At 41.2% G+C, this 25,059-nt stretch overlaps 1 protein-coding gene across 2 annotated transcripts; it reads right to left on the bottom strand.

Moving 5' to 3' along the window:
• Positions 1–571: 571 nt before the first annotated feature.
• LOC118396159 (tsukushi-like) lies at positions 572–24,725 on the bottom strand. 2 transcript variants are annotated; one of them, XM_035790298.2, is made up of 2 exons: positions 24,470–24,725; positions 572–1,803 (listed from the first exon to the last, which is right to left on the bottom strand). In XM_035790298.2, the coding sequence occupies exons 1-2, from the start codon at positions 24,476–24,478 to the stop codon at positions 742–744; spliced, it is 1,071 nt and encodes a 356-aa protein (XP_035646191.1). In that variant the 5' UTR covers positions 24,479–24,725; the 3' UTR covers positions 572–741. The 2 variants fall into 2 exon arrangements, with proteins under 2 accessions (XP_035646191.1, XP_035646253.1); XM_035790360.2 differs by lacking the exon at positions 24,470–24,725 and adding an exon at positions 3,710–3,875.
• Between the last annotated feature and the right edge of the window lie 334 nt (positions 24,726–25,059).

Raw genomic sequence — 25,059 nt, 5'->3', positions numbered from 1 at the left:
AGAGCCTGGTTCCTCTCTAGGTTTCTTTCTAGGTTCCTGTCTTTCTAGGGAGTTTTTCCTAGCCACTGTGAATCTACATCTACATTGCTTCCTGTTTGGGGTTTTAGGCTGGGTTTCTGCATAGCACTTTGTGACATCTGCTGATCTTAAAAGGGCTTTATCATTACATTTGATTGAAAAATTAATTTGATTGATACCGTTTCATTTATTCCATTCCAGCCATTACAATGAGCCTGTCCTCTTAGAGCGCCTCCCACCAGCTTCCTATGATAGACATACTTAACTATATACTCTACATAAGATGTTTACCTTTCGTTCTGAAATAAGAGTGGTCCTTGCATAGTAATGTGCATACTTCAATGATCTGATGATTGTTATGGAATATAACAATATTTTTCCTAGTGGCTGAGGTCTGTTTATATTTCCAGATCCTAAAAAACTAAATGTTTTTAATATTATATCCATCAATGCTATGGTTAGCTTGTTACTGTAGTTGAAAGACATGCTTTATGCACAGCAAGCATGACGTGATAGTACAGTGGATTACTAGAAATAACTCAGGCCTTTGGAATAAAAGCAAAGCACATTTTTTTATTTAAATTTAAACAACTGTTCAAATAGTAATTATCATGATTGGCGGCAATAACAAAAAGTGTTCTTTGCATATAGTGATATAAGGCACAGTTTTAGCACTAATGTGTGAGCTAGATGTCCATACTGACGGAAACGATCCGAACACAATCATGAAATAACCCCTTCAACGTCACAGGTCAGCACCTCGTCATGTTTCTGTTCCTGTCCGAGCTGCCTGTGAAACTGGCCCTGCTTTTGAGTCCTCCAACAATGGATATTCTGGCCCAGGGTGATACTCTTGATGATTGGCAAGTGACTTAGCATGTTATTTGGCAATGAGGTTATTCCAGAGTTTGACAGATTGAGCTCCTGTAGAGACACAAGTCCACTGAACACAGCTGGGCTCAGTGTTTTTAGCTTGGCATTGTTGGAGAGGTCTAAGACCTGAAGGTTCTGTAGGCCTCTGAAACAGTTGGGCTGGATGTTAAAGAGCTCAGGAAGCCCACTGAGGGACAGGTAAACAAGGTCCTTGAGGTCCTCAAAAGCACCCTCCTCAATGTGGGAGATACTGTTCCCATCCAGGTTTAGGTCCCTCAGCAGGATGCCTTTTAGCTTGGGCACGGCCCTCAGCTGGTTGGCTGCTAGAGTCAGGCTCTGGACATGTAGCAAGGGGCTCCTAGAAGAACTCCAGGAGACCACTGTCAGCCGGTTGTGGGACAGATCCACGCTGATTGGCTCTCCGTGATCTTTAGTGATGAACATGTCCAGATCAAACTCTCGGAAGTGGTTGTGGCTGAGGTCCACCTCGGCCAGGGGGAGGCCAGAGAAGCAGCCCTCGTCCAGGCCCTCCAACGAGTTGTGGCTGAGGTCCAGAGACTCCAGGTAGCGCAGCCTGGACAGGGCCTTAGGGCTGACCATGGAGATGAGGTTGTTGCTGAGGTCCAGGCTGACCAAGGTGGTATAGCCAGGCCCAGAGAGCATGGTGTCAGTCAGCAGGGACATAGAGTTGGAAGAGAGGTCCAAGTGGGCAGTGTCCAGGGGGATGGAGATGGGGTTGGTGCTAGGGCCCACTCCCCTGCAGTCCACCCTGGTCAGGCTGAAGCTGTCGAACAGGCCGAAGCTCTCCACCTCACAGTGGCAACCCGGGTGGCAGTTCTTCACTGCTCCAGCTTGGCCATGGACAGCCAGGAGCATCCACAGGCTAACACACAGGAGAAACGCCATCATGCTCTGAGGGGACACAAAAACAAAACAAAGATGTTACGTCAAATGTATTCAGATGCTTTTAGTGTATGTGGACATCTCTTCAAATTCGTGGATTCGGCTATTTCAGGGATTCAATCTTGCAACCTTACGGTTAACTAGTCCAACGCTCTAACCACCTGCCTCACGAGGAGCCCGCCTGTTATGCGAATGCAGTAAGAAGCCAAGGTTAGTTGCTAGCTAGCATTAAACTTAACAAATCTTAAATCACTAGTTATAACTACACATAGTTGATGATATTACTAGTTTAACTAGCGTGTCCTGTGTTGCATATAATCGATGCAGTGCGCATTCGCGAAAAAGGACAGTTGTTGCGCCAATGTGTACCTAACTGTCAAAGGTATATGAAATAAAAATGGCATGGAGAGAAATAGTCCTATAATTCCTAGATTAACTACAACCTAAAACTTTTTACCTGGGAATATTGATGACTCATGTTAAAAGGAACCGCCAGCTTTCATATATTCTCATGTTCTGAGCAAGGAACTTAAACGTTAGCTTTCTTACATGGCACATATTGCACTTTTACTTTCTTCCCCAACACTTTGTTTTTGCATTATTTAAACCAAATTTAACATGTTTCATTATTTATTTGAGGCTACATTGATTTTATTGATGTATTATATTAAGTTAAAATAAGTGTCAATTCAGTATTGTTGTGACTGTCATTATTCCAAATACATTTTAACAATCGGCCGATTAAATCGGTATCTGCTTTTTTTGTGTGTCCTCCAATAATCGGTATCGGCGTTGAAAAATCATAATCGGTCGACCTCGAATATTAATGCCCATGATTTTAGAATGAGATGTTCGATGAGCAGGTATCCACATAGTTTTGGTCATGTAGTACATCTAAGAAAAGGTAAACGGAGAGATACATGGAATACTAATCATCTAATTGCTTCCCTTTTTTCAAATATAAAAAAGGTACAGCTAATTGGATATAATTTTCAGTGACCCAAAATAAACACAGTATATGGGCTATTTAACAACACTGCATCATCCGGTGAACAGAGCAACACTACAGGCAGAGACACTACAGGCAGTAAATAAGCTGTGAGTCACATTGATATGCACTCCATTACGGAGACATACATACATACAGCTAGCGTTAAACACGATGCATAAACATCATCTCCACATAGACATTAAAAACAAAATAAATATGACAAATGTGTTAACGACCATCATTTACTTTGATTTTTATCATTTTTATTTAGCAGAAGCATGTTAGTAGTTCATGTTTTTAAACTGTATTCCTTCCCTCAAGCCACTTTTCTGAACAACATAACATTGAAGATTACACTCGGAGCAGACAGTAAATGTAGTTTTAGAATTCAAATAAAGAGTTTTTCCTTTCAAAATGCCACCGTAGCCATCTTTGTTACTCTTGTTTCTGGTTACACTTCAAGCTTTCCTTGCAACACACACCAACAGCCCTAAGTTCTCTTTTCTTTGGGCTCCCAATGGATTTGACCTCATTTTCTTTATCAAAATGTATCAAATGTTTTCTTAGTTTACAACACAAACTATTCATGGTTCTGTTGATGCAAGCAGAGACATCATCACTGAAGGTCCTTATAGTATCTGTGTCTAATCTGTCTAATGTGTCTTTAGGAAAGTCCTCATCGGTCTCCTCCAAGCCGACAGTTATGTATAAAGATGTCGGAGACACCAGTAGCTACTCATTAGAAAGTTCACATTCACATATTAAGTATTGTGTGGCAAAAGGCACATATTGATGACTACTGTATCACAAATAACAATGGAATGCCATCGGCAAAACAGTTAAATGATTCCTTCAGAAACCTTGAAAACATTTAAATAAGTTTAATAACCAAGCAATAACTAAAAATTAAAATGCACTTCATACCACTATTTTCTGTTGTTGATAGTTTCTTATTCACTGCACAGCTCTAGATATCTAACTGAGAAGGCTAGTGGTTCACAGGACTTTTGTTCCTGAACCCACCAAACTCCCGTCCTTTGTGCAGGAAAAATGATCTGCTTTTAAACCTCTTTGTGCACTTGGCAGCAACACTGCCATAATGAGCAGAGCACAGAGTACCCACACGCAACACATGGAAATTGGACAAAGGTTAAATGGGCAATCAGCAGTTGCTACGTTCATTTAATTTGTACTTATAAATTAATGATATGTACCCATTGAGTATTTAAAGAATATAACTTAAATGTTTAGTTAAACTGTCATACCTCATCAGAACACAAAATATAATCTTGCTTTACGCCAATGTTTGTAAACAAAGTAAATGAAAAACAAAAAATGTATTGCCTAAAAACATGGTTAAAACTATCACTTTGATATCATGGATGGTCTGTCCTTGCATCTCAAGCTCTGTCTTTTGAAAGTAGTAACAATTCTCAAGCCCCATCCCAACAGCTTTTTACCAAAACAGTGGTGGGGAGGGCTTTAGTGTTGTTTCAATTGCTGATTGCTGCTTTAACAGTTGTAGTTGTATAACAACTGGATAAGCATTCAGGAGGTGTATACCCAAGCATGACCCAGCAGAAAAGCCATTGAAGGATTGATCATTAATTTGTGCAGTGGGCCAAAGTTAGGTAGTCTGTGGAAGGTTATCACATCAAGCTTTCCAGTAGTCAAATGACCAAATTGACCTCCAATGGCCTCATGGGTGGAATGTTATTAATATCTTTCATAATTTCGTAATTAATAAACTTGTGTAATGAATAAAATCTGGTGTTCCTATATCAATGTGTTATGATATATTTCAGTCTTCAGTGATGTATATAACGTGTAATATTGGGATGCAAACTCCAAAAGAATTACATACTTTATCTGGCATGGTACAGGTGTCTTCTTTTTTTAATAACTTGACCATGTGTGTGAGCTGTATACTTTCGTTTCAAAGTAGATTTGTTTAAGACTACCAATAAACACTGTGTGGCCCTGATTTAGTCCACAGAAGTAAAAGGTTTGAAAGGTTCCAAAGGCTACAGAGTGACCTGCAAAGGCTACAGAGTGACCTGCAAAGGCTACAGAGTGACCTGCAAAGGCTACAGAGTGACCTGCAAAGGCTACAGAATGTTCTTATGTAACAGGGGATGTTAGATAATCAAATAGGACATCTGGAATACTTGAGATTCAACATGAAGGCTGATTGATTATGTGTTAAGCTTCCCAGAAACTCTGATATACTCAACTGGAGTATATCATTTTGTGTGGTGGTTGAAACTGTTTATTCTATTAATCTGAAGGTTAAAAAACACCCAGTAATACTGGTTCTGATGTTTAATCAGGCAAATGTATACCGAATTTGAGTAATGTCGCAAAATGTTGGTTAAAAAATTTAATTCTGCAAAGATCTATCAGATTTGCACATAAATAAGTCAGTTTCCCTGTATCCAGTTGAGCGACTGTGTGTATGTTGGTGAGAGAACATGCGTTTTCATTGTTGACTCAAAGCCGAAGTACCCCTTACCATACAAGATAGACAAAATAAGTCAAAAGAGATCTGCCCTATCAAATGATGGCCTGAAATATTTCCCTATTAAACAAGATCAAGAGACGTATTATGCTTGTGTTTTTCCTTCACTGACTTCTAGGGATGCACAATATATCGGTGAACATATCGGAATCGGACGATATTAGCTAAAAACGCCAACATCGGTATCGGCCCGATGTCTAGTTTAACGCAGATGTTAAAAAACTAAAAACGTTGTCAAAGCTACTGTGCTTACCTATATAAACGTAGGTGCATGATGCAATGACGGCATGTAAAATGTTGAACTACACGTGCAACACTGCATTCCTTACCAAGCCCACAATGTCTGCTGTGTGGATCGAGCAGTCAACAAGTCGAGCAGTCATTTGAAAGAGTAAGAAAATTTCATAACTCAAAAGCGAAATACATTAAAGCCAAAATAATTGAATTCCTTGCCCTTGACAAACAACCGTTCTCTGTCGTGGGTGATGTTGGCTTCACGGACTGGTCGAGAACAGGTACACATTAACAAGTGCGCTATTTTTCAGATGTTGCCCTACCGGAGTTACATGGTAATAGCGTCACTGCAATTAGCTTCACAACATATATACTATGGAACGCCGTTTGGGTCTTTGCGTGTCAAAAAAGATACAGTAGCACTGTCAAAGCTGGAAAAAAAAAAGTCTGCAAACAAACAAACACTGGCCACGAACGATGTGTTAACAATACCGAGTTGGTAATAAAGCATCATTTGTTCGACTGCAACTTCTGGGGTAACTAGCTTTAGCTTGGTACCTAGGTAGCACGAATACAACCAGCCTGAAAACAATGACCAATAGAAACTGCAGTCATTTTCATTATTTCATCATTCTTAGCAATAATTTAGGAATATTTGTGAGTAAGTATTAGCTAGGTTGCCACTTCTTGTTTGCCTATTGAAATTGAACTTCAGTTCATGAAAATAAATAGTATTGGGTTTTATCCAGAACATGTGGCAATTATTTATTTCAAAAGGAGCCAGCAAAACTAGTGCACTCTGTCAGGACCCGGTTACGAACTCGGGTCTCCGGTGTGAAAAACAGTCACTTAGTAAACTGAGCCACTAATAGTCGGCAGAACCCAGAAGATGAGGCAGACACAGCAGTACAATTTATATCCTCCAAGACACAAGGAAAATCCACAAAGTGGTAAGAACAGCAGGGAAAAAACAAACCTCAAAAGAATAATTAAAAATAAACAAGAACAAAACCAGAGTACCTCAAGAAAATCCAACTAGAGAAACAAAAGTTCACAGCATGGCTGGGGCTGGGTGCTAACATACAAACACAGAGCAAAGAACTGAGGAACACTAAGGGTTTAAATACATTCAAGGGAAATGAGGCACAGGTGCAAATAATAACTAGAACAAGGGAAGAACAAAAGGGTCCAAAAAGCACAATGGGGGCATCTAGTGACCAAAACCTGAACAATCCTGGCCAAATCCTGACACACTCTATGTGCTCTGGGTCATTAGACACCCTTAGACACGCACATGTCTGGGGTGTGGACACAATTGGTTATTACTGTAAGTGTTATAGCCTGTACTGTTGCTATGGCTACACATGCATGCACCTGTCTTAGTCGAGAACAAGTCTGTCTAACTATTGCTAATGCTCTACAGCAGCCTTTCTTAAAGTATGGGTCGCGACCCGGACCTGTTAATGGTGGGTCGTGACGTGTCAGAATAAATTAATCATTATTTAATTAATTGATTTGGCCAAGTGTAACTGCAGTCTCTGTTCACTGTGCTCTCTGCTTAGAGCGGTCTCTGCTCAGTTTGGCAGCTGCGCGAGTGGGAGATGCCAGTGTTCTTTGCGGCTTACCAGATCTTTTTTTCTGGAGTTTTCTTGAAGATCCCTCTGTGACTGCGCTGTAAGCCATTGGTTTGTCATTCCCACTCACCAAATGGTCTCATGCTCGCAACAAGTTCTGACTGAGCTCAATCGTCATGAAAAGCCAATAGAGAGATAAGATCCTCCCTTTCATACAAACTTTGAGAATTAACAAGGAGCTCCCTCAATGTGTTTTGTGCAGGGAAGTGATGACAAGCTCTGCTCTACTTGTCAGTACACAGCATATTAAAAGTCATATTGAAACTGTCATTTCCTCAATCAAATTCAAATTGATAAAATGACACGTTCTGACCAAACATCCAAAGCATGACGGTATACCCAGGGAATTCTTTCAGAACAGGACAGAATGCTTCAGGAAACAGTGCTTCGACAGTGGAAAAGTAAGTCAGCTAGAAAGGCAGTGTTGTAATTTTATAAAAAGCAGAAATAAGATGTACTATCTCATAGTAGTATACAGTTGAAGTCGGAAGTTTTAAAACTCTACAAATTTCTTGTTAACAAACTATAGTTTCGGCAAGTCGGTTCAGACATTTACTTTGTGCATGACACAAGTACTTTTTCCAACAATTGTTTACAGACAGATTATTTCACTTATAAGTCACTGTATCACAAGTCCAGTGGGTCAGAAGTTAACATACACTAAGTTGACTGTGCCTTTAAATAGCTTGGAAATTTTCAGAAAATGATGTCATGGCTTTAGAAGCTTCTTATAGGCTAATTGACATAATTTAAGTAAATTAGAGGTGTACCTGTGGATGTATTTCAAGGCCTACCTTCAAACTCAGTGCCTCTTTGCTTGACATCATAGGAAAATCAAAATAAATCAGTCAAGACCTCAGAAAAAAAAATTGTAGACCTCCACAAGCCTGGTTTGTTCATGGGAGCAATTTACAAATGCCTGAAGATACCACATTCACCTGTACAAACAATAGTACGCAACTATAAACACCATGGGACCTCGCAGCCGTCATACCGCTCAGGAAGGAGACGTGTTCTGTCTCCTAGAGATGAACCTACTTTGGTGCGAAAAGTGCAAATCAATCCCAGAACAACAGCAAAGGACCTTGTGAAGATGCTGGAGGAAACAGGTACAAAATAATCTATATCCACAGTAAAACGAGTTCTATATCGACATAAACCTGAAAGATTGGTCAGCAAGGAAGAAGCCACTGTTCCAAACCCGCCATAAAAAAAGCCAGACTACGGTTTGCAACTGCACATGGGGACAAAGATCATACTTTTGGAGAAATGTCCTCTGGCTTGATGGAACAAAAATAGAACTGTTTGGCCATAATGACCATCGTTATGTTTGGAGGAAAAAGGAGGCTTGCAAGCCGAAGAACACATTCCCAACCGTGAAGCACGAGGGTGGCAGCATCATGTTGTTGGGGTGCTTTGCTGCAGGAGGGACTGTTGCACTTCACAAAATAGATGGCATCATGAGATAGGAGAATGATGTGTATATATTGAAGCAACATCTCAAGACATCAGTCAGGAAGTTAAAGCCTGGTCGCGAATGGGTCTTCCAAATGGACAATGACCCTGTTCTGTTATGCATCTGTGTGATGTGATCAATCAGTTTGTTCCAGTTCAGAATGAAAATGTATTGAATTTTAACAGCAACAGTTCCAACCTAGATGTATGTAAGAGTTTTTAATGGGGGAAATAAACATGGGGCGGCAGGGTAGCCTAGTGGTTAGAGCGTTGGACTAGTAACCGGAAGGTTGCGAGTTCAAACCCCCAAGCTGACAAGGTACAAATCTGTCGTTCTGCCCCTGAACAGGCAGTTACCCCACTGTTCCTCGGCCGTCATTGAAAATAAGAATTTGTTCTTAACTGACTTGCCTGGTTAAATAAAGGTTAAATAAATGTAAAATAAAAATAATAAAAAAATAAAATGCAATAAGATAACGGTGGCTAAATGCCAGAGGGGAAGACGTAAGGAGGAAAAATGTATACGAAGTATGTGTCAAGACTGGGAAGGGAGTTGCTTCACGAACCAGCTCGGCTGTTGTTATATTGTAATAAAAGTCTAATTGAACTCACAGGCTCCGGTATTTGAGAAATATGATTGACTGTTTACTTCCACGACACTAGCCAGCTACATAACCCTGTTGCCCAAAACTAATGTTATAAGCAGCCAGCTTGCTTAATCTGGCTAGTGAGGCTCAACCGGACCGGGTTATGTGTTGTGAAGCTAGCCTCGAGATGAGTGATGAAAAAGCTGCGACATTGGAGAAGGAAACACACAAGCTACAAGGGACATTGAATAAGATTGAAACCGAAATTAATTAAATGAAAAAGGAGAACACCGTTCTGAGGGAAGCCTTCCTGGACATACAAACTAGATAAATGGGAGATAATCTGGTACTTACAGGTATCCAGGAGAAAGAAGGGGAAGTCCCTGAATCTGTAGTTAGAGAGTTCCTCCTTACAGCACTTCAGATCCCACGCCAAGTTATCGACAAAATCCAACGGGTACACCGCTTCAGACAGAGAGGCCAAAGGTATGAGAGCCCAATTGTTGCCAAATTTGCTTCATTTAAAGATAAAATAATGGTTAAAAGCCTGGGTAAAAGACTTGCTGGGACCAAAATTGGCATGAATGATCAGTTTCCGAAGGAAATTGCAGAACGGCGCAAAGTTCTGTATCCAATTTTCAAAGAAAATAGATCAAAAGCGAAACGAGTAGCTCTTTCGTCGTTGATAAACTATATATTCATAACCAGTTGTTCAGAGACACAAAGATTACTCCATGGTTATTTAAAAAATTACAAAATGCTCATAGATGAGGAAAATAAACACAATTCTAGCCCGGTTATGGATTGTAATAATACAATAAAATATATAACTTTTATATATATCTTCACATATAACTAATTGAACACACAAGCACTAATTCAACATAGTGAAGATAAAAACTAAGTAAACAGAAGGCACAGTATGTGTGGATGGTGTGGTGTGTTTATTCTTATTTGTTATGTTGATAAAGTTGAGTGAGTAATGAAATGGTTGCATATCCCAGAGCCAATGTATTGCTGTGGGCCGGGGTATGAGAGGGCTTTCAATGTTGTTCAGATGATGGATATACTTTTATAAAGAATTATACGTCTTATTTATTTATTGTCCTATCATGGTGGAACAGTTTTAAAATAGATGGTACATTTGATTTGTTGTTGTCCTAATCATGGGGAACTACATTTTAAAAATAAATTATATCTAATTATTTATTTATGATCCTATTTTAATGGTAAGATCCTATTTTAATAGTAATACCCTAGACACCCACCTGAATGACCCAGATACTAAGGAGAAGTCCCTAACTGTTTTATGTGCATGCTGTAAGCGTTTACAAACATATATTTGAATAAAAATAATTGAAAGTTGTGTCTCATTATGATAGATGGTGAAATAAGTATAGCCAGTTAAAATTGTAATGGCCTAGCAGATAATAAGAAAAGACAATCAGTATTTACATGGCTAAAAGAGGAGGAATATAATATCTATTGTTTACAGGAAATCCATGCAACAGTTTTACATTAAGTTTTGTGGAAAAAGAACTGGGGGGGTGAAATATACTTCTCCCATGGGCAAAGAAATTCCAAAGGGGTGATGGTTTTAATTAACAATAATTTTGATCCAAATGTGCAAATTGTCCAAACAGATCCTCAAGGTAGATGGATTATTTTAAATATGTTATTGGACAATAAACAGATATGGCTTATTAACCTATACGGTCCGAATAATGATTTTTTGATTTCACCTTTATTTAACCAGGTAGGCAAGTTGAGAACAAGTTCTCATTTACAACTGCGACCTGGCCAGGGTAAAGCAAAGCAGTTCGACACATACAACGACAGAGTTACACATGGAGTAAAACAAACATACATTCAATAATACAGTATAAACCAGACTATATAAGATGTGAGCAAATGAGGTGAGATAAGGGAGGTAAAGGCAAAAAAAAGGCCATGGTGGCGAAGTAAATACAATATAGCAAGTAAAACACTGGAATGGTAGATTTGCAGTGGAAGAATGTGCAAAGTAGAAATAAAAATAATGGGGTGCAAAGGAGCAAAATAAATAAATAAATACAGTAGGGAAAGAGGTAGTTGTTTGGGCTAAATTATAGGTGGGCTATGTACAGGTGCAGTAATCTGTGAGCTGCTCTGACAGTTGGTGATTAAAGGGAGATAAGTGTTTCCAATTTCAGAGATTTTTGTAGTTCGTTCCAGTCATTGGCAGCAGAGAATTGGAAGGAGAGGCGGCCAAAGAAAGAATTGGTTTTGGGGGTGACCAGAGAGATATACCTGCTGGAGCGCGTGCTACAGGTGGGGGATGCTATGGTGACTAGGGATCTGAGATAAGGGGGGACTTTACCTAGCAGGGTCTTGTAGATGACATGGAGCCAGTGAGTTTGGCGACGAGTATGAAGCGAGGGCCAGCCAACGAGAGTGTACAGGTCGCAATGGTGGATAGTATATGGGGCTTTGGTGACAAAACAGATTGCACTGTGATAGACTGCATCCAATTTGTTGAGTAGGGTATTGGAGGCTATTTTGTAAATGACATCACCGAAGTCGAGGATTGGTAGGATGGTCAGTTTTACAAGGGTATATTTGGCAGCATGAGTGAAGGATGCTTTGTTGCGAAATAGGAAGCCAATTCTAGGTTTAACTTTGGATTGGAGATGTTTGATGTGGGTCTGGAAGGAGAGTTTACAGTCTAACCAGACACCTAGGTATTTGTAGTTGTCCACGTATTCTAAGTCAGAGCCGTCCAGAGTAGTGATGTTGGACAGGCGGGCAGGTGCAGGCAGCGATCGGTTGAAGAGCATGCATTTAGTTTTACTTGTATTTAAGAGCAATTGGAGGCCACGGAAGGAGAGTTGTATGGCAGTGAAGCTTGCCTGGAAGGTTGTTAACACAGTGTCCAAAGAAGGGCCAGAAGTATACAGAATGGTGTCGTCTGCGTAGAGGTGGATCAGAGACTCACCAGCAGCAAGAGTGACATCATTGATGTATACAGAGAAGAGAGTAGGTCCAAGAATTGAACCCTGTGGCACCCCCATAGAGACTGCCAGAGGTCCGGACAGCAGACCCTCCGATTTGACACACTGAACTCTATCAGAGAGGTAGTTGGTGAACCAGGCGAGGCAATCATTTGAGAAACCAAGGCTGTCGAGTCTGCCGATGAGGATGTGGTGATTGACAGAGTCGAAAGCCTTGGCCAGATCAATGAATACGGCTGCACAGTAATGTTTCTTATCGATGGCGGTTAAGATATCGTTTAGGACCTTGAGCGTGACTGAGGAGCACCCATGACCAGCTCTGAAACCAGATTGCATAGCAGAGAAGGTATGGTGAGATTCGAAATGGTCGGTAATCTGTTTGTAGACTTTCGAAGCCCTTAGAAAGGCAGGGTAGGATAGATATAGGTCTGTAGCAGTTTGGGTCAAGAGTGTCCCCCCCTTTGAAGAGGGGGATGACCGCAGCTGCTTTCCAATCTTTGGGAATCTCAGACGACACGAAAGAGAGGTTGAACAGGCTAGTAATAGGGGTGGCAACAATTTCAGCAGGTAATTTTAGAAAGAAAGGGTCCAGATTGTCTAGCCTGGCTGATTTGTAGGGGTCCAGATTTTTCAGCTGTTTCAGAAAATCAGCTGACTGGATTTTGGAGAAGGAGAAATGGGGAAGGCTTGGGCGAGCTGCTGTGGGGGGTGCAGTGCTGTTGACCGGGTTAGGAGTAGCCAGGTGGAAAGCATGGCCAGCCGTAGAAAAATGCTTATTGAAATTCTCAATTATAGTGGATTTATCAGTGGTGACAGTGTTTCCTATCTTCAGTGCAGTGGGCAGCTGGGAGGAGGTGTTCTTATTCTCCATGGACTTTACAGTGTCCCAGAACTTTTTTGAGTTAGTGTTGCAGGAAGCAAATTTCTGCTTGAAAAAGCTAGCCTTGGCTTTTCTAACTGCCTGTGTATAATGGTTTCTAGCTTCCCTGTACAGCTACATATCACGGGGGCTGTTCGATGCTAATGCAGAACGCCATAGGATGTTTTTGTGTTGGTTAAGGGCAGTCAGGTCTGGGGAGAACCAAGGGCTATATCTGTTACTGGTTCTAAATGTCTTGAATGGGGCATGTTTATTTAAGATGGTTAGGAAGGCAATTTAAAAAAATAACCAGGCATCCTCTACTGACGGGATGAGATCCTTCCAGGATACCCCGGCCAGGTCGATTAGAAAGGCCTGCTCGCTGAAGTGTTTCAGGGAGCGTTTGACAGTGATGAGTGGAGGTCGTTTGACCGCTGACCCATTACGGATGCAGGCAATGAGGCAGTGATCGCTGAGATCTTGGTTGAAGACAGCAGAGGTGTATTTAGAGGGCAAGTTGGTTAGAATGATATCTATGAGGGTGCCCGTGTTTAAGGCTTTGGGGGCGTACCTGGTAGGTTCATTGATCATTTGTGAGAGATTGAGGGCATCAAGCTTAGATTGTAGGATGGCTGGGGTGTTCCAGCATGTTCCAGTTTAGGTCACCTAGCAGCACAAGCTCTGAAGATAGATTGGGTCAATCAGTTCACATATGGTGTCCAGAGCACAGCTGGGGGCAGAGGGTGGTCTATAGCAGGTGGCAACGGTGAGAGACTTGTTTTTAGAGAGGTGGATTTTTAAAAGTAGAAGTTCAAATTGTTTGGGTACAGACCTGGATAGTAGGACAGAACTATGATGATCCAAGCTTCTTTGAAAATACAGTATATATAAGAATTTATCAACTCTACAAGTAACACTAGACTATTAGTATGGTGGGAGATTTTAATACGGTCTTAAATACCTCTATGGACTGGAATGGAAATCACACTACAAACTATCACCCTCAGGTACTTAAGGAAATCATGAATGTCATGGATATACAGGAATTAGTGGATATATGGATACTTAAATAGCCTGACCTAGTGAGATATACATGGCGGAGGCTTAATCAAGCTAGTCGCCATGACTACGTTCTTATACCATTCTCTCTGGCACCAAAAGTTTAAAAAGTGTTGATAGGGGACAGAATGCGGTCGGATCATCACATAATTCGCATATATATTACTCTTACAGAATTTACACGTGGGCGAGGATATTGGAAATTTAATCAAAGCCTACTAGATGATAAATTGTTTAGAACTAGGACAGAATAATTTATAACTGACTTTTTCAGACATAACATAGGTACTGCAGATCCCCTTACTGTATGGGACAATTTTAAATGTGCCTTTCGAGGCAATGCTATTCAGTAATCATCTATAAAACAAAAGCAATTTAGATCAAAAGAGTCCATATTAACAAAGGAAATTGAAGGACTAACAGTACAGTTAGATAGCAATAAAAAAAGGTACTATAGAGGCACAGAATAAGTTAGAGGAAAAACAAAAAGAAATGGAGGAACTTATTCAAGAAAGATGTAGTGTAATATATTATAATAGTAAAGCGAACTGGATGGAATATGGAGAAAAATGCACCAAATTATTTTTCAATCTTCAATATAGAAATGCTACCAAATTTTTTTAATTAAAACTTGTTGCAAATTACGGAGTCACGCATGATTCACCAAATGATATTTTGAAAGAGGAAGTACTTTAAGAATATGTTTTCATTTCAGGCTCCTCCATCTCCACTAACTGAAACTAATTATATGGATTTTTTTCCTAATAATCATGTACAATTAATATCTGTACAGAAAGACTCATGTGAAGGCCAAATTACAGAGGAGGAACTGCTTGAGGAAATTGGGACCTTAAAGGATGGGAAAACTCCAGGGCTGGATGGCATACCAGTGGAAGTATACAAAACTTTTTGTTGGTATATGGTCAAAGGACCATTATTGGCTTGTTTTAACCACTCCTATATAAATGGTGGATTATCAGACACGCAACAAGAAGGTCTGATATCATAATTACTAAAACAGGACCCTAGTGGTATATATAAAGATCCAGTCCGTTTTATAAAAATGGAGACCTCTTACACTTCAGTGTTGTGATGCAAAAATCCTAGCAAAATGCTTGGCACATAGAATTAAAAAAGTATTGTCAGATATTATTTATCCTAGTCAGACAGGTTTTTTTACATGGGCAATACATTGGACATAATATAAGACAAGTACTGGAAACAATAGAACACTATGAAATATCAGGGACACCAGGTCTGGTGTTCATAGCTGATTTTGAAAAGGCTTTTGATAAAGTACGACTGGAGTTTATATATAAATGCCTAGAACATTTCCATTTTGGGGAATCTCTTATAAAATGGGTTATGTATAGTAACCCTAGGTGAAAAATAGTAAATAATGGCTACATCTCAGAAAGTTTTAAACTATCTAGAGGAGTAAAACAAGGTTGTCCACTATCGGCATATCTATCGAAATGTTAGCTGCTAAGATAAGATCAAACAATAATATTAAGGGATTAGAAATCCATGGCTTAATTACCAAGGGGTCATTGTACACTGATGATCCATATTTTCTTTTAAAACCACAATTAGAGTCTCTCCACGGCCTCTTAGAGGATCTAGATACTTTTGCTATCCTCTCTGGATTAAAATCAAATTATGATAAATGTACCATATTACGTATTGGATCACATTTTACATTACCATGTAGTTTACCAATTAAATGGTCTGACGGAGATGTGGACATACTCGGTATACAAATCCCAAAAGAAAGAAAATATCTCACTCCAATATTTTTTTTTGGAAGGTTAGCAAAAATAGATAAGATATTGCTACCATGGAAAGGAAAATACCCCTTTATTCAGATTACACCTGCTCACTTTCGGTTGTTTGAAAAGGAAATAATCTCCAAAATATCTTTATTTTTTAAACAAGCCTTAGAAAGTTGGTTGCAATTTCAGTTTAATCCACCTGAAAGGGCGGAACAAATAGTACAACAAATATTGTGGTTAAATTCAAATATACTAATTGATTAAAAAAAACTGTATTTATCGAAGAAAAAAAGAGAAAAAAGGTATAATTTTAGTGAATGATAGAGATTCCGGCGCCGACAGAGATGGCCGCCTCGCTTCGCGTTCCTAGGAAACTATGCAGTTTTTTGTTTTTTTTACGTGTTATTTCTTACATTAGTACCCCAGGTCATCCTAGGTTTCATTACATACAGTCGAGAAGAACTACTGAATCTAAGAGCAGCGTCAACTCACCATCAGTACGACCAAGAATATGACTTTCGCGAAGCGGATCCTGTGTTCTGCCTTTCACCCAGGACAACGGAATGGATCCCAGCCGGCGACCCAAAAAAACGACTTCGTAAAAGAGGGAAACGAAGCGGTCTTCTGGTCAGACTCCGGAGACGGGGACATCGTGCACCACTCCCCAGTATACTTCTCGCCAATGGCCAGTCTCTTGACAACAAGGTTGATGAAATCCGAGCAAGGGTAGCATTCCAGAGGGACATCAGAGACTGTAACGTTCTTTGCTTCACGGAAACATGGCTCACTGGAGAGACGCTATCGGAGTCGGTGCAGCCAGCTGGTTTCTCCACCCATCACGCCGACAGAAACAAACATCTTTCTGGTAAGAAGAGGGGCGGGGGCGTATGCCTTATGGCTAACGAGACATGGTGTGGTCACAAAAACATACAGGAACTCAAGTCCTTCTGTTCACCTGATTTAGAATTCCTCACAATCAAATGTCGACCGCATTATCTACCAAGGGAATTCTCTTCGATTATAATCAAAGCCGTATATATTCCCCCCAAGCAGACACATCGATGGCTCTGAACAAACTTTATTTGACTCTTTGCAAACTGGAATCCATACATCCTGAGGCTGCATTCATTGTAGCTGGGGATTTTAACAAGGCTAATCTGAAAACAAGACTCCCTAAATTGTATCAGCATATCGATTGCGCAACCAGGGCTGGCAAAACCTTGGATCATTGCTATTCTAACTTCTGCGACGCATATAAGGCCCTGCCCTGCCCTCCTTTCAGCTCCCATGCTGAGGTCTGTCCAACGCTGGTCCGACCAATCTGACTCCACACTCCAAGACTGCTTCCATCACGTGGACTGGGATATGTTTCGTATTGCGTCAGACAACAACATTGACGAATACGCTGATTCGGTGCGCGAGTTCATTAGAACGTGCGTTGAAGATGTCGTTCCAATAGCAACGATTAAAACATTCCCAAACCAGAAACCGTGGATTGATGGCAGCATTCGCGTGAAACTGAAGGTGCGAACCACTGCTTTTAATCAGGGCAAGGTGACCGGAAACATGACCGAATACAAACAGTGTAGCTATTCCCTCTGCAAGGCTATCAAACAAGCTAAGCGTCAGTATAGAGACAAAGTAGAATCTCAATTCAACAGCTCAGACACAAGAGGTATGTGGCAGGGTCTACAGTCAATCACGGATTACAAAAAGAAAACCAGCCCCGTCACGGACCAGGATGTCTTGCTCCCAGGCAGACTAAATAACTTTTTGCCCGCTTTGAGGACAATACAGTGCCACTGACACGGCCTGCAACCAAAACATGCGGCCTCTCCTTCACTGCAGCCGAGGTGAGTAAAACATTTAAACGTGTTAACCCTCGCAAGGCTGCAGGCCCAGACGGCATCCCCAGCCACACCCTCAGAGCATGCGCAGACCAGCTGGCTGGTGTTTTTACGGACATATTCAATCAATCCCTATCCCAGTCTGCTGTTCCCACATGCTTCAAGAGGGCCACCATTGTTCCTGTTCCCAATAAAGCTAAAGTAACTGAGCTAAACGACTACCGCCCCGTAGCACTCACTTCCGTCATCATGAAGTGCTTTGAGAGACTAGTCAAGGACCATATCACGTCCACCCTCCCTGACACCCTAGACCCACTCCAATTTGCTTACCGCCCAAATAGGTCCACAGACGATGCAATCTCAACCACACTGCCCTAACCCATCTGGACAAGAGGAATACCTATGTGAGAATGCTGTTCATCGACTACAGCTCGGCATTTAACACCATAGTACCCTCCAAGCTCGTAATCACGCTCGAGACCCTGGGTCTCGACCCCGCCCTGTGCAACTGGGTACTGGACTTCCTGACGTGCCGCCCCCAGGTGGTGAGGGTAGGCAACAACATCTCCACCCCGCTGATCCTCAACACTGGGGCCCCACAAGGGTGCGTTCTGAGCCTTCTCCTGTACTCCCTGTTCACCCACGCTTGCGTGGGGCCACGCACGCCTCCAACTCATCAGTGCATCACTACTGCCATCACACAAATCCAAGATAAGGTATACATCTTTCATGATGTTGTTTTCACAATACTGGATGAACTTTTACTACCCATGTTTTCCTTTTAATAAAAACAATTATTTTAACAGGAAATCATCATCCTCCATAGACACCGACTACACCCTGAGTGAATGGCTTTATTAGCAAACAGATGAGGGGCCAGTCTAAAGCCATGCTGTTGGAATCTGTGGCTAAAACTAAGTGCTCATTTAGTTTAGAAGTCTAGTCTATGACATTGATGCTAATTAGTGGCTTTCCCTCTCTCTTTATTGTCCATGTATGTTATCCATGAATACATCTGCTGCTCTTTTACTGGGGGCTGTGAACATTCCCAAACCAGGTGTTTCTCATCCTTTCACCAATAAATTACAGCAAACAGCAAATGACTGTTAGCCCAGACTTCAAATCAGCCAAACATTTACCACTATAATTACTTGACAACTACGGCGTCCGCGCCTCAACTCTCATTACGGGGAATTATAGGCCAAACACATCTCACTTTTAGGATCTTATCTTTCAACACTCTTGTATCCTCATAATACACCATATACAGTGCATTTGGAAAGTATTCAGACCCCTTACCTTCTTCCACATGTTGTAACATTACAGCCTTATTCTATAGTTGATTAAATTATTTGTTTCTCTCCTCATCAATCCACACACAATAACCCATAATGATGAAGGAAAACTGTTTATTTTTATTTTTAAATATCATATTTACGTAAGTATTCAGACCCTTTACTCAGTACTTTGTTGAAGCACCTTTGGCAGAGTCTTCTTGTGTATGACACTGCAAGCTTGGCACACCTGTATTTGGGGAGTTTCTCCGATTCTTCTCTCTAGATCCTCTCAAGCTCTGTCAGTGTCACGCCAGATCCCGCTCTTCCCCGCGCCAGGCTCCCCTGCATTGCGCACTCCTGCCACCATCATTACGCACACTTTCCTTTCCCCCGTCACACACATCAGCGATAATGGACTCACCTGGACTCAATCACCTGTTTATTACATCCCCTATATTTATCAGTTCCCCAGCTCTGTTCCCCACTGCTGCATTGATTGATGTTTGTCATTGTGTATCCGTGTGCTGACGCTGTTTCTGTCCTGCTCTTTGTCTGTTCCTAATTAAATGTCAACTCCCCGTACGTGCTTCTCGTCTCCAGCGTTGGTCCTTACAGTCAGTTTCGATGGGGAGCGTCGCTGCACAGCTATTTTCAGGTCTCTCCAGAGATGTTTGATCGGGTTCAACTCTGGGCTCTGGCTGGGGCACTAAAGGACATTCAGAGACTTGTCCAGAAGCCACTCCTACGTTGTCTTGGCTGTGTGCTTTCCCATGCCCAAACTGGACAAGTGCGTGCATCCGTGTGCGCAAATTGATTTTGTCCCCACACACCAAACGAGATCACGGCACGCAGGTTGAAATATCAAAACAAACGCTGAACCAATTATATTAATTTGGGGACAGGTCCAAAAGCATTAAACATTTATGGCAATTTAGCTAGCTAGCTTGCTGTTACTAGCTAATTTGTCCTGGGATATAAACATTGAGTTGCTATTTTACCTGAAATGCACAAGGTCCTCTACTTCGACAATTAATCCACACATAAAGCGGTCAAATCGTTTCAAGTCATCTCTCCTCCTTCCAGGCTTTTACTTTTTGAGACTTTATATGGTGATTGGCAACTAACTTTCATAATAAGGTGTATTACCACAACCAACCTCAGTTCATCTTTGAATCACCCACGTGGGTATAACCAATGAGGAGACGGCACGTGGGTATACGCTTCAAAAAGCCAATGAGGAGATGGCACGTGGGTATACGCTTCAAAAAGCCAATGAGGAGATGGGAGAAGCAGGACTTGCATCGCATTCTGCGTCAAAAATAGAAGCAACTTCTATTTTAGCACCTAGCAAAGCAGACACTCATTGGCGCGCACGAACAGTGTGGGTGCAATGATTGAATAACATGTACAGTTGACGTTGGAAGTTTACATACACCTTAGCCAAATACATTTAAACTCAGTTTTTCACAATTCCTGAGATTTAATCATAGTAAAAATTCCCTGACTTAGTAAAGTTAGGAACACCACTTTATTTTAAGAATGTGAAATGTCAGAACAATAGTAGAGAGTGATTTATTTCAGCTTTTATTTATTTAATCACATTCCCAGTGGGTCAGAAGTTCACATACACTCAATTAGTATTTGGTAGAATTGCCTTTAAATTGTTTAACTTGGGTCAAATGTTTTGGGTGGCCTTCCACAAGCTACCAACAATAAATTGGGTGAATTTTGTCCTATTCCTCCTGACAGAGCTGGTGTAACTGAGTCAGGATTGTACGCCTCCTTGCTCGCACACACTTTTTCAGTTCTGCCCACAAATTGTCTATAGGATTGAGGACAGGGCTTTGTGATGGCCACTCCAATACCTTGACTTTGTTGTCCTTTAGCCATTTTGCCACAACTTTGGAAGTATGCTTGCAGTCAATTGTCCATTTGGAAGACCCATTTGCGACCAAGCTTTAACATCCTGACTGATTTCTTGAGATGTTGCTTCAATATATCCACATAATTTCCCCTCCTCATGATGCCGTCTATTTTGTGAAGTGCACCAGTCCCTCCTGCAGCAAAGCACCCCTACAACGTGATGCTGCCACCCCCAAGCTTCACGGTTGGGATGGTGTTCTTCAGCTTGCAAGCCACCCCTTTTTCCTCCAAACATAGCGATCGATGGTCATTATGGCGAAACAGTTCTATTTTTGTTTCATCAGACCAGAGGATATTTCTCCAAAATGTACAAAATTGGTCCCCAGGCGGTTTTTGGAGCAGTGGCTTCTTCCTTGCTGAGTGGCCTTTCAGGTTATGTCGATATAGGACTTGTTTTACTGTACATATAGATACTTTTGTACCCGTTTCCTCCAGCATCTTCACAAAGTCCTTTGCTGTTGTTCTGGGATTGATTTGCACTTTTCACATCACAGTACGTTAATCTCGAGGAGACAGAAAGCATCCCTTTCCTGATCGATATGACGGCTGCGTACTATTGTTTGTACAGATGAATGGGGTACCTTCAGGTGTTTGGAAATTGCTCCCAAGGATATCCAAGACTTTTGGAGGTCTACAATTTTTTTTCTGAGGCCTTGGCTGATTTCTTTTGATTTTCCCATGATGTCTCAGAGACACTGAGTTTGAAGGTAGGCCTTGAAATACATCCACAGGTACACCTCCAATTGAATCAAATTATGTCAATTAGCCTATCAGAAGCTTCTAAAGAATGACATAATTTTATGGAATTTTCCAAGCTATTTAAAGGCACAGTCAACTTGGTGTATGTAAACTTCTGACCCACTGGAATTGTGATACAGTGAATTATAAGTGAAATAATCTGTCTGAAAACAATTGTTGGAAAAATTACTTGGGTCAAGCACAAAGTAGATGTACCAAAACTATAGTTTGTTAACAAGACATGGAGTGTGGAGTGGTTGAAAAATGAGTTTTAATGACTCCAACCTAAGTGTATGTAAACTTCCGACTTCAACTGTATGTGTACATTTATTTTGCAAAGCTTGCACGTGACGTGTCCAGTTTGGGCAGCGTGTTAAACAGTGTTGTTGTCCAATTGGAAGGTGAACCTTCACCCCAGATTGAGGTCCTTAGCGCTCTGGAGCAGGTTTTCGTCAACAATCTCTTATAACTTTCCTCCATTCATCTTTCCCTCGATCCTAACAAGTCTCCCAGTCCCTGCCACTCAAAAACATCCCTGGAGCATGATGCTGCCACCACCATGCTTCACCGTAGCGGATGGTATTGGCCAGGTGATAAGCGGTGCCTGGTTTCCTCCAGACGTGACGCTTGGCATTCAGGCCAATCTTGGTTTCATCAGACCAGAGAATCTTGTTTCTCATGGTCTGAGAGTCCTTTAGGTGCCTTTTGACAAACTCCAAACAGGCTATCATGTGCCATTCACTGAGGAGTAACTTCCGTCTGGCCACTGTACAATAAAGGCCTGATTGATGGAGTGCTTCAGAGATGGTTGTCCTTCTGGAAGGTTCTCCCATCCCCACAGAGGAACTCTGGAGCTCTGTCAGAGTGACCATCGGGTTCTTGGTCACCTCCCTGACCAAGGCCCTTCTGACCCGGATACTCAGTTTGGCCGTGTGGCCAGCTCTAGGAAGAGTCTTAGTGGTTCCAAACTTCTTCCATTTAAGAATGATGGAAGCCACTGTGTGCTTGGGGACCTTTAATGCAGCAGACATGTTCTGGAACTCTTTCCCAGATCGGTGCCTCAAAACAACCCTGAGAGGATTACAGACAATTCCTTCAACCTCATGGCTTGGTTTTTGCTCTGACATGCACTGTCAACTTTGGGACCTTTTTTAGACAGGTGTGTGCCTTTCCAAACCATGTCCAGGCGATTGAATTTACCAATCCAGTAGTAGAATCATCTCAAGCATGACCAATGGAAACAGGATGCACCTGAGCTAAATTTCGAGTCTCATAGCAAAGGGTCTGAATACTTATGTACTGTACATAAGCTATTTCTACTTTTTATTTTTTATCCAATGGCAAAAATGTCTAAAAACCTGTTTCACTTTGTCATTATGGGTATTGTGTGTAGATTGATGAGGGAAAAAAATAATTGAATCCATTTTAAAACAAGGCTGTAACGTAACAAAATGTGGAAAAAGTAAAGGGGTCTGAATACTTTCCAAATGCACTGTACATTGCATCTGACTTGCCTTGTTCTTTAACTCTCAACATGTGAGTAATAAAAAGCTAACCTATGTGGGAACTGGGAAGGATGTTTTAATGCCTTTTCAGCTATTGTTCAGTCTAATTTGATGTCCGGCATCTGAGGATGGGTTGAGCCTCATTAGTATAGGCCTACGTAGTAAGGCTAAGAGTGTATTTTACCAGTGTAATCCCAAAGGCAAAGCCTAAAAACAATGTAATTAGGAGATAGATGGTGCGGGCACGCTAATCCATTTAAAACAAATTAATGCATGACATTAAGAAGAGCCACGTTTAATCTGAATTTGAAGTAGTACAGAAAACCGTATAGGCTAGGCTCATCAGGACAACAACAAGTAAATCCTCATTTGCCATGATTAATATGGTTGAACTATTGCACGGATAACACTGTCCATCTGTCTGTGCTGTCAGTGTATGGTTAGAGATTACATCACGTGTTAAAACTTCAAAAGTGGTCTTAAAATGAGTTCTACACCATCTGTTTTGAATATCTAGCTTCCTGACTCAATCCCAAATGGATGGAAACGACGGGCACTAATTTCATCATTTCAGACACTTAATTTCATTGTTCAGATGGTAGCTATCTTTCACTTTCATTGAGGAATACACAGTATGGTGCATTAGATTTTAGAGTGACGTTTATCGTATTTGCCATAATAATCGTAAAGCCATGGCAATGTCTTCCTTGCATTCTATAGAGTCTGACCCAAAGCCCTATGCATGCATATCCACATAGGCTGCCAACATGACACTTTCAAGAAAAAAATGATTTAGTACTTAAGCGAATGAACTTCGTTTTCCGCTGAAAATCACATTTCCTGTAGCCGTGGCAAACCTAGCCTTACCTTGCAGCCTACTTTTCTGACTGTCAAGCTCATCCGTGTGGTACCTCAGAAAATAATCAAATCTCATATCTACCAGACTACTACCAAGTTCCGCCACCTTTCTCTGGCAATCATCACTCGATTTGTCACTTTCTCTGAAGCACATCACCCAACCAAGTTTACGCATTTGGCCTGTGAATAAGTAATGGTTTTCAGGGGTTTCAAATATAAAGTAGCTATAGGATTATAATTGTAATTAAATAATATGTACAATGAGCCTAAATAGCCTATGAGGAGGAGCGCAGTTTTTCTGAGAAATCAGAAATATGATCTGACCTCCGTGGTTCCGAGGCTTGAAAACCTTGAAATAAAAAAAAAAACTCTAAAATACCGTTGATAATAAGGGTTATTCTAACTTGCTCACATATTTTCAAACATACCTTGATCATCAAATATACATTTAGATAGTTGTCTCGCCTGGACAATCCATTTCACTTCACAGCCCCGAGGAATCCTGCATGAAACTCAACCTCCGCACCCATTTTTATAAATCCCATATCATTGTGTGGTTCAGGCAAGCTGGAGAGATGTCTTGCGGTTTTATATTAACTGTCAGTGCTGCGACTAGCTATTCTGATTGGAGGTCGAGACGAGACTCCCCCCAACTTCTTCGCTGCGCACTGAAGTCAGGATAGGTTTCCGCCAGCACCCCTGTCTTTTTCTAATCACTTTTGATGTTGGACACGAACAGTGCGCGCTCTAGTGGAGAGACTGGCGCGAGGACCGACATTAAATTATTCCATTGTTACAGATATACAGAATGTTATGCAATAGAGCCCCACAGTGGAAGTGTCATAATATCCATAGAACATAGCGGTCAAACACGGAAATGGTTCCAATCGTTCACCCACCATTCATTTTTCACATTGGGCATTAAAATAAAGGCTGTGTTTCATGTAGGCTTTGATAACCATGTCAATCTCTCTCGGACAAGGTGATTTATATCAATATATTTGGCTCCATTTACTCT

The sequence above is a fragment of the Oncorhynchus keta genome, chromosome 1 (assembly GCF_023373465.1).
Source record: "Oncorhynchus keta strain PuntledgeMale-10-30-2019 chromosome 1, Oket_V2, whole genome shotgun sequence".
In the NCBI taxonomy this organism is placed as follows: Eukaryota; Metazoa; Chordata; class Actinopteri; order Salmoniformes; family Salmonidae; genus Oncorhynchus; species Oncorhynchus keta.
The sequence above is the reverse complement of the archived record's forward strand: the minus strand, read 5'-3'. Positions and strand labels throughout refer to the sequence as shown.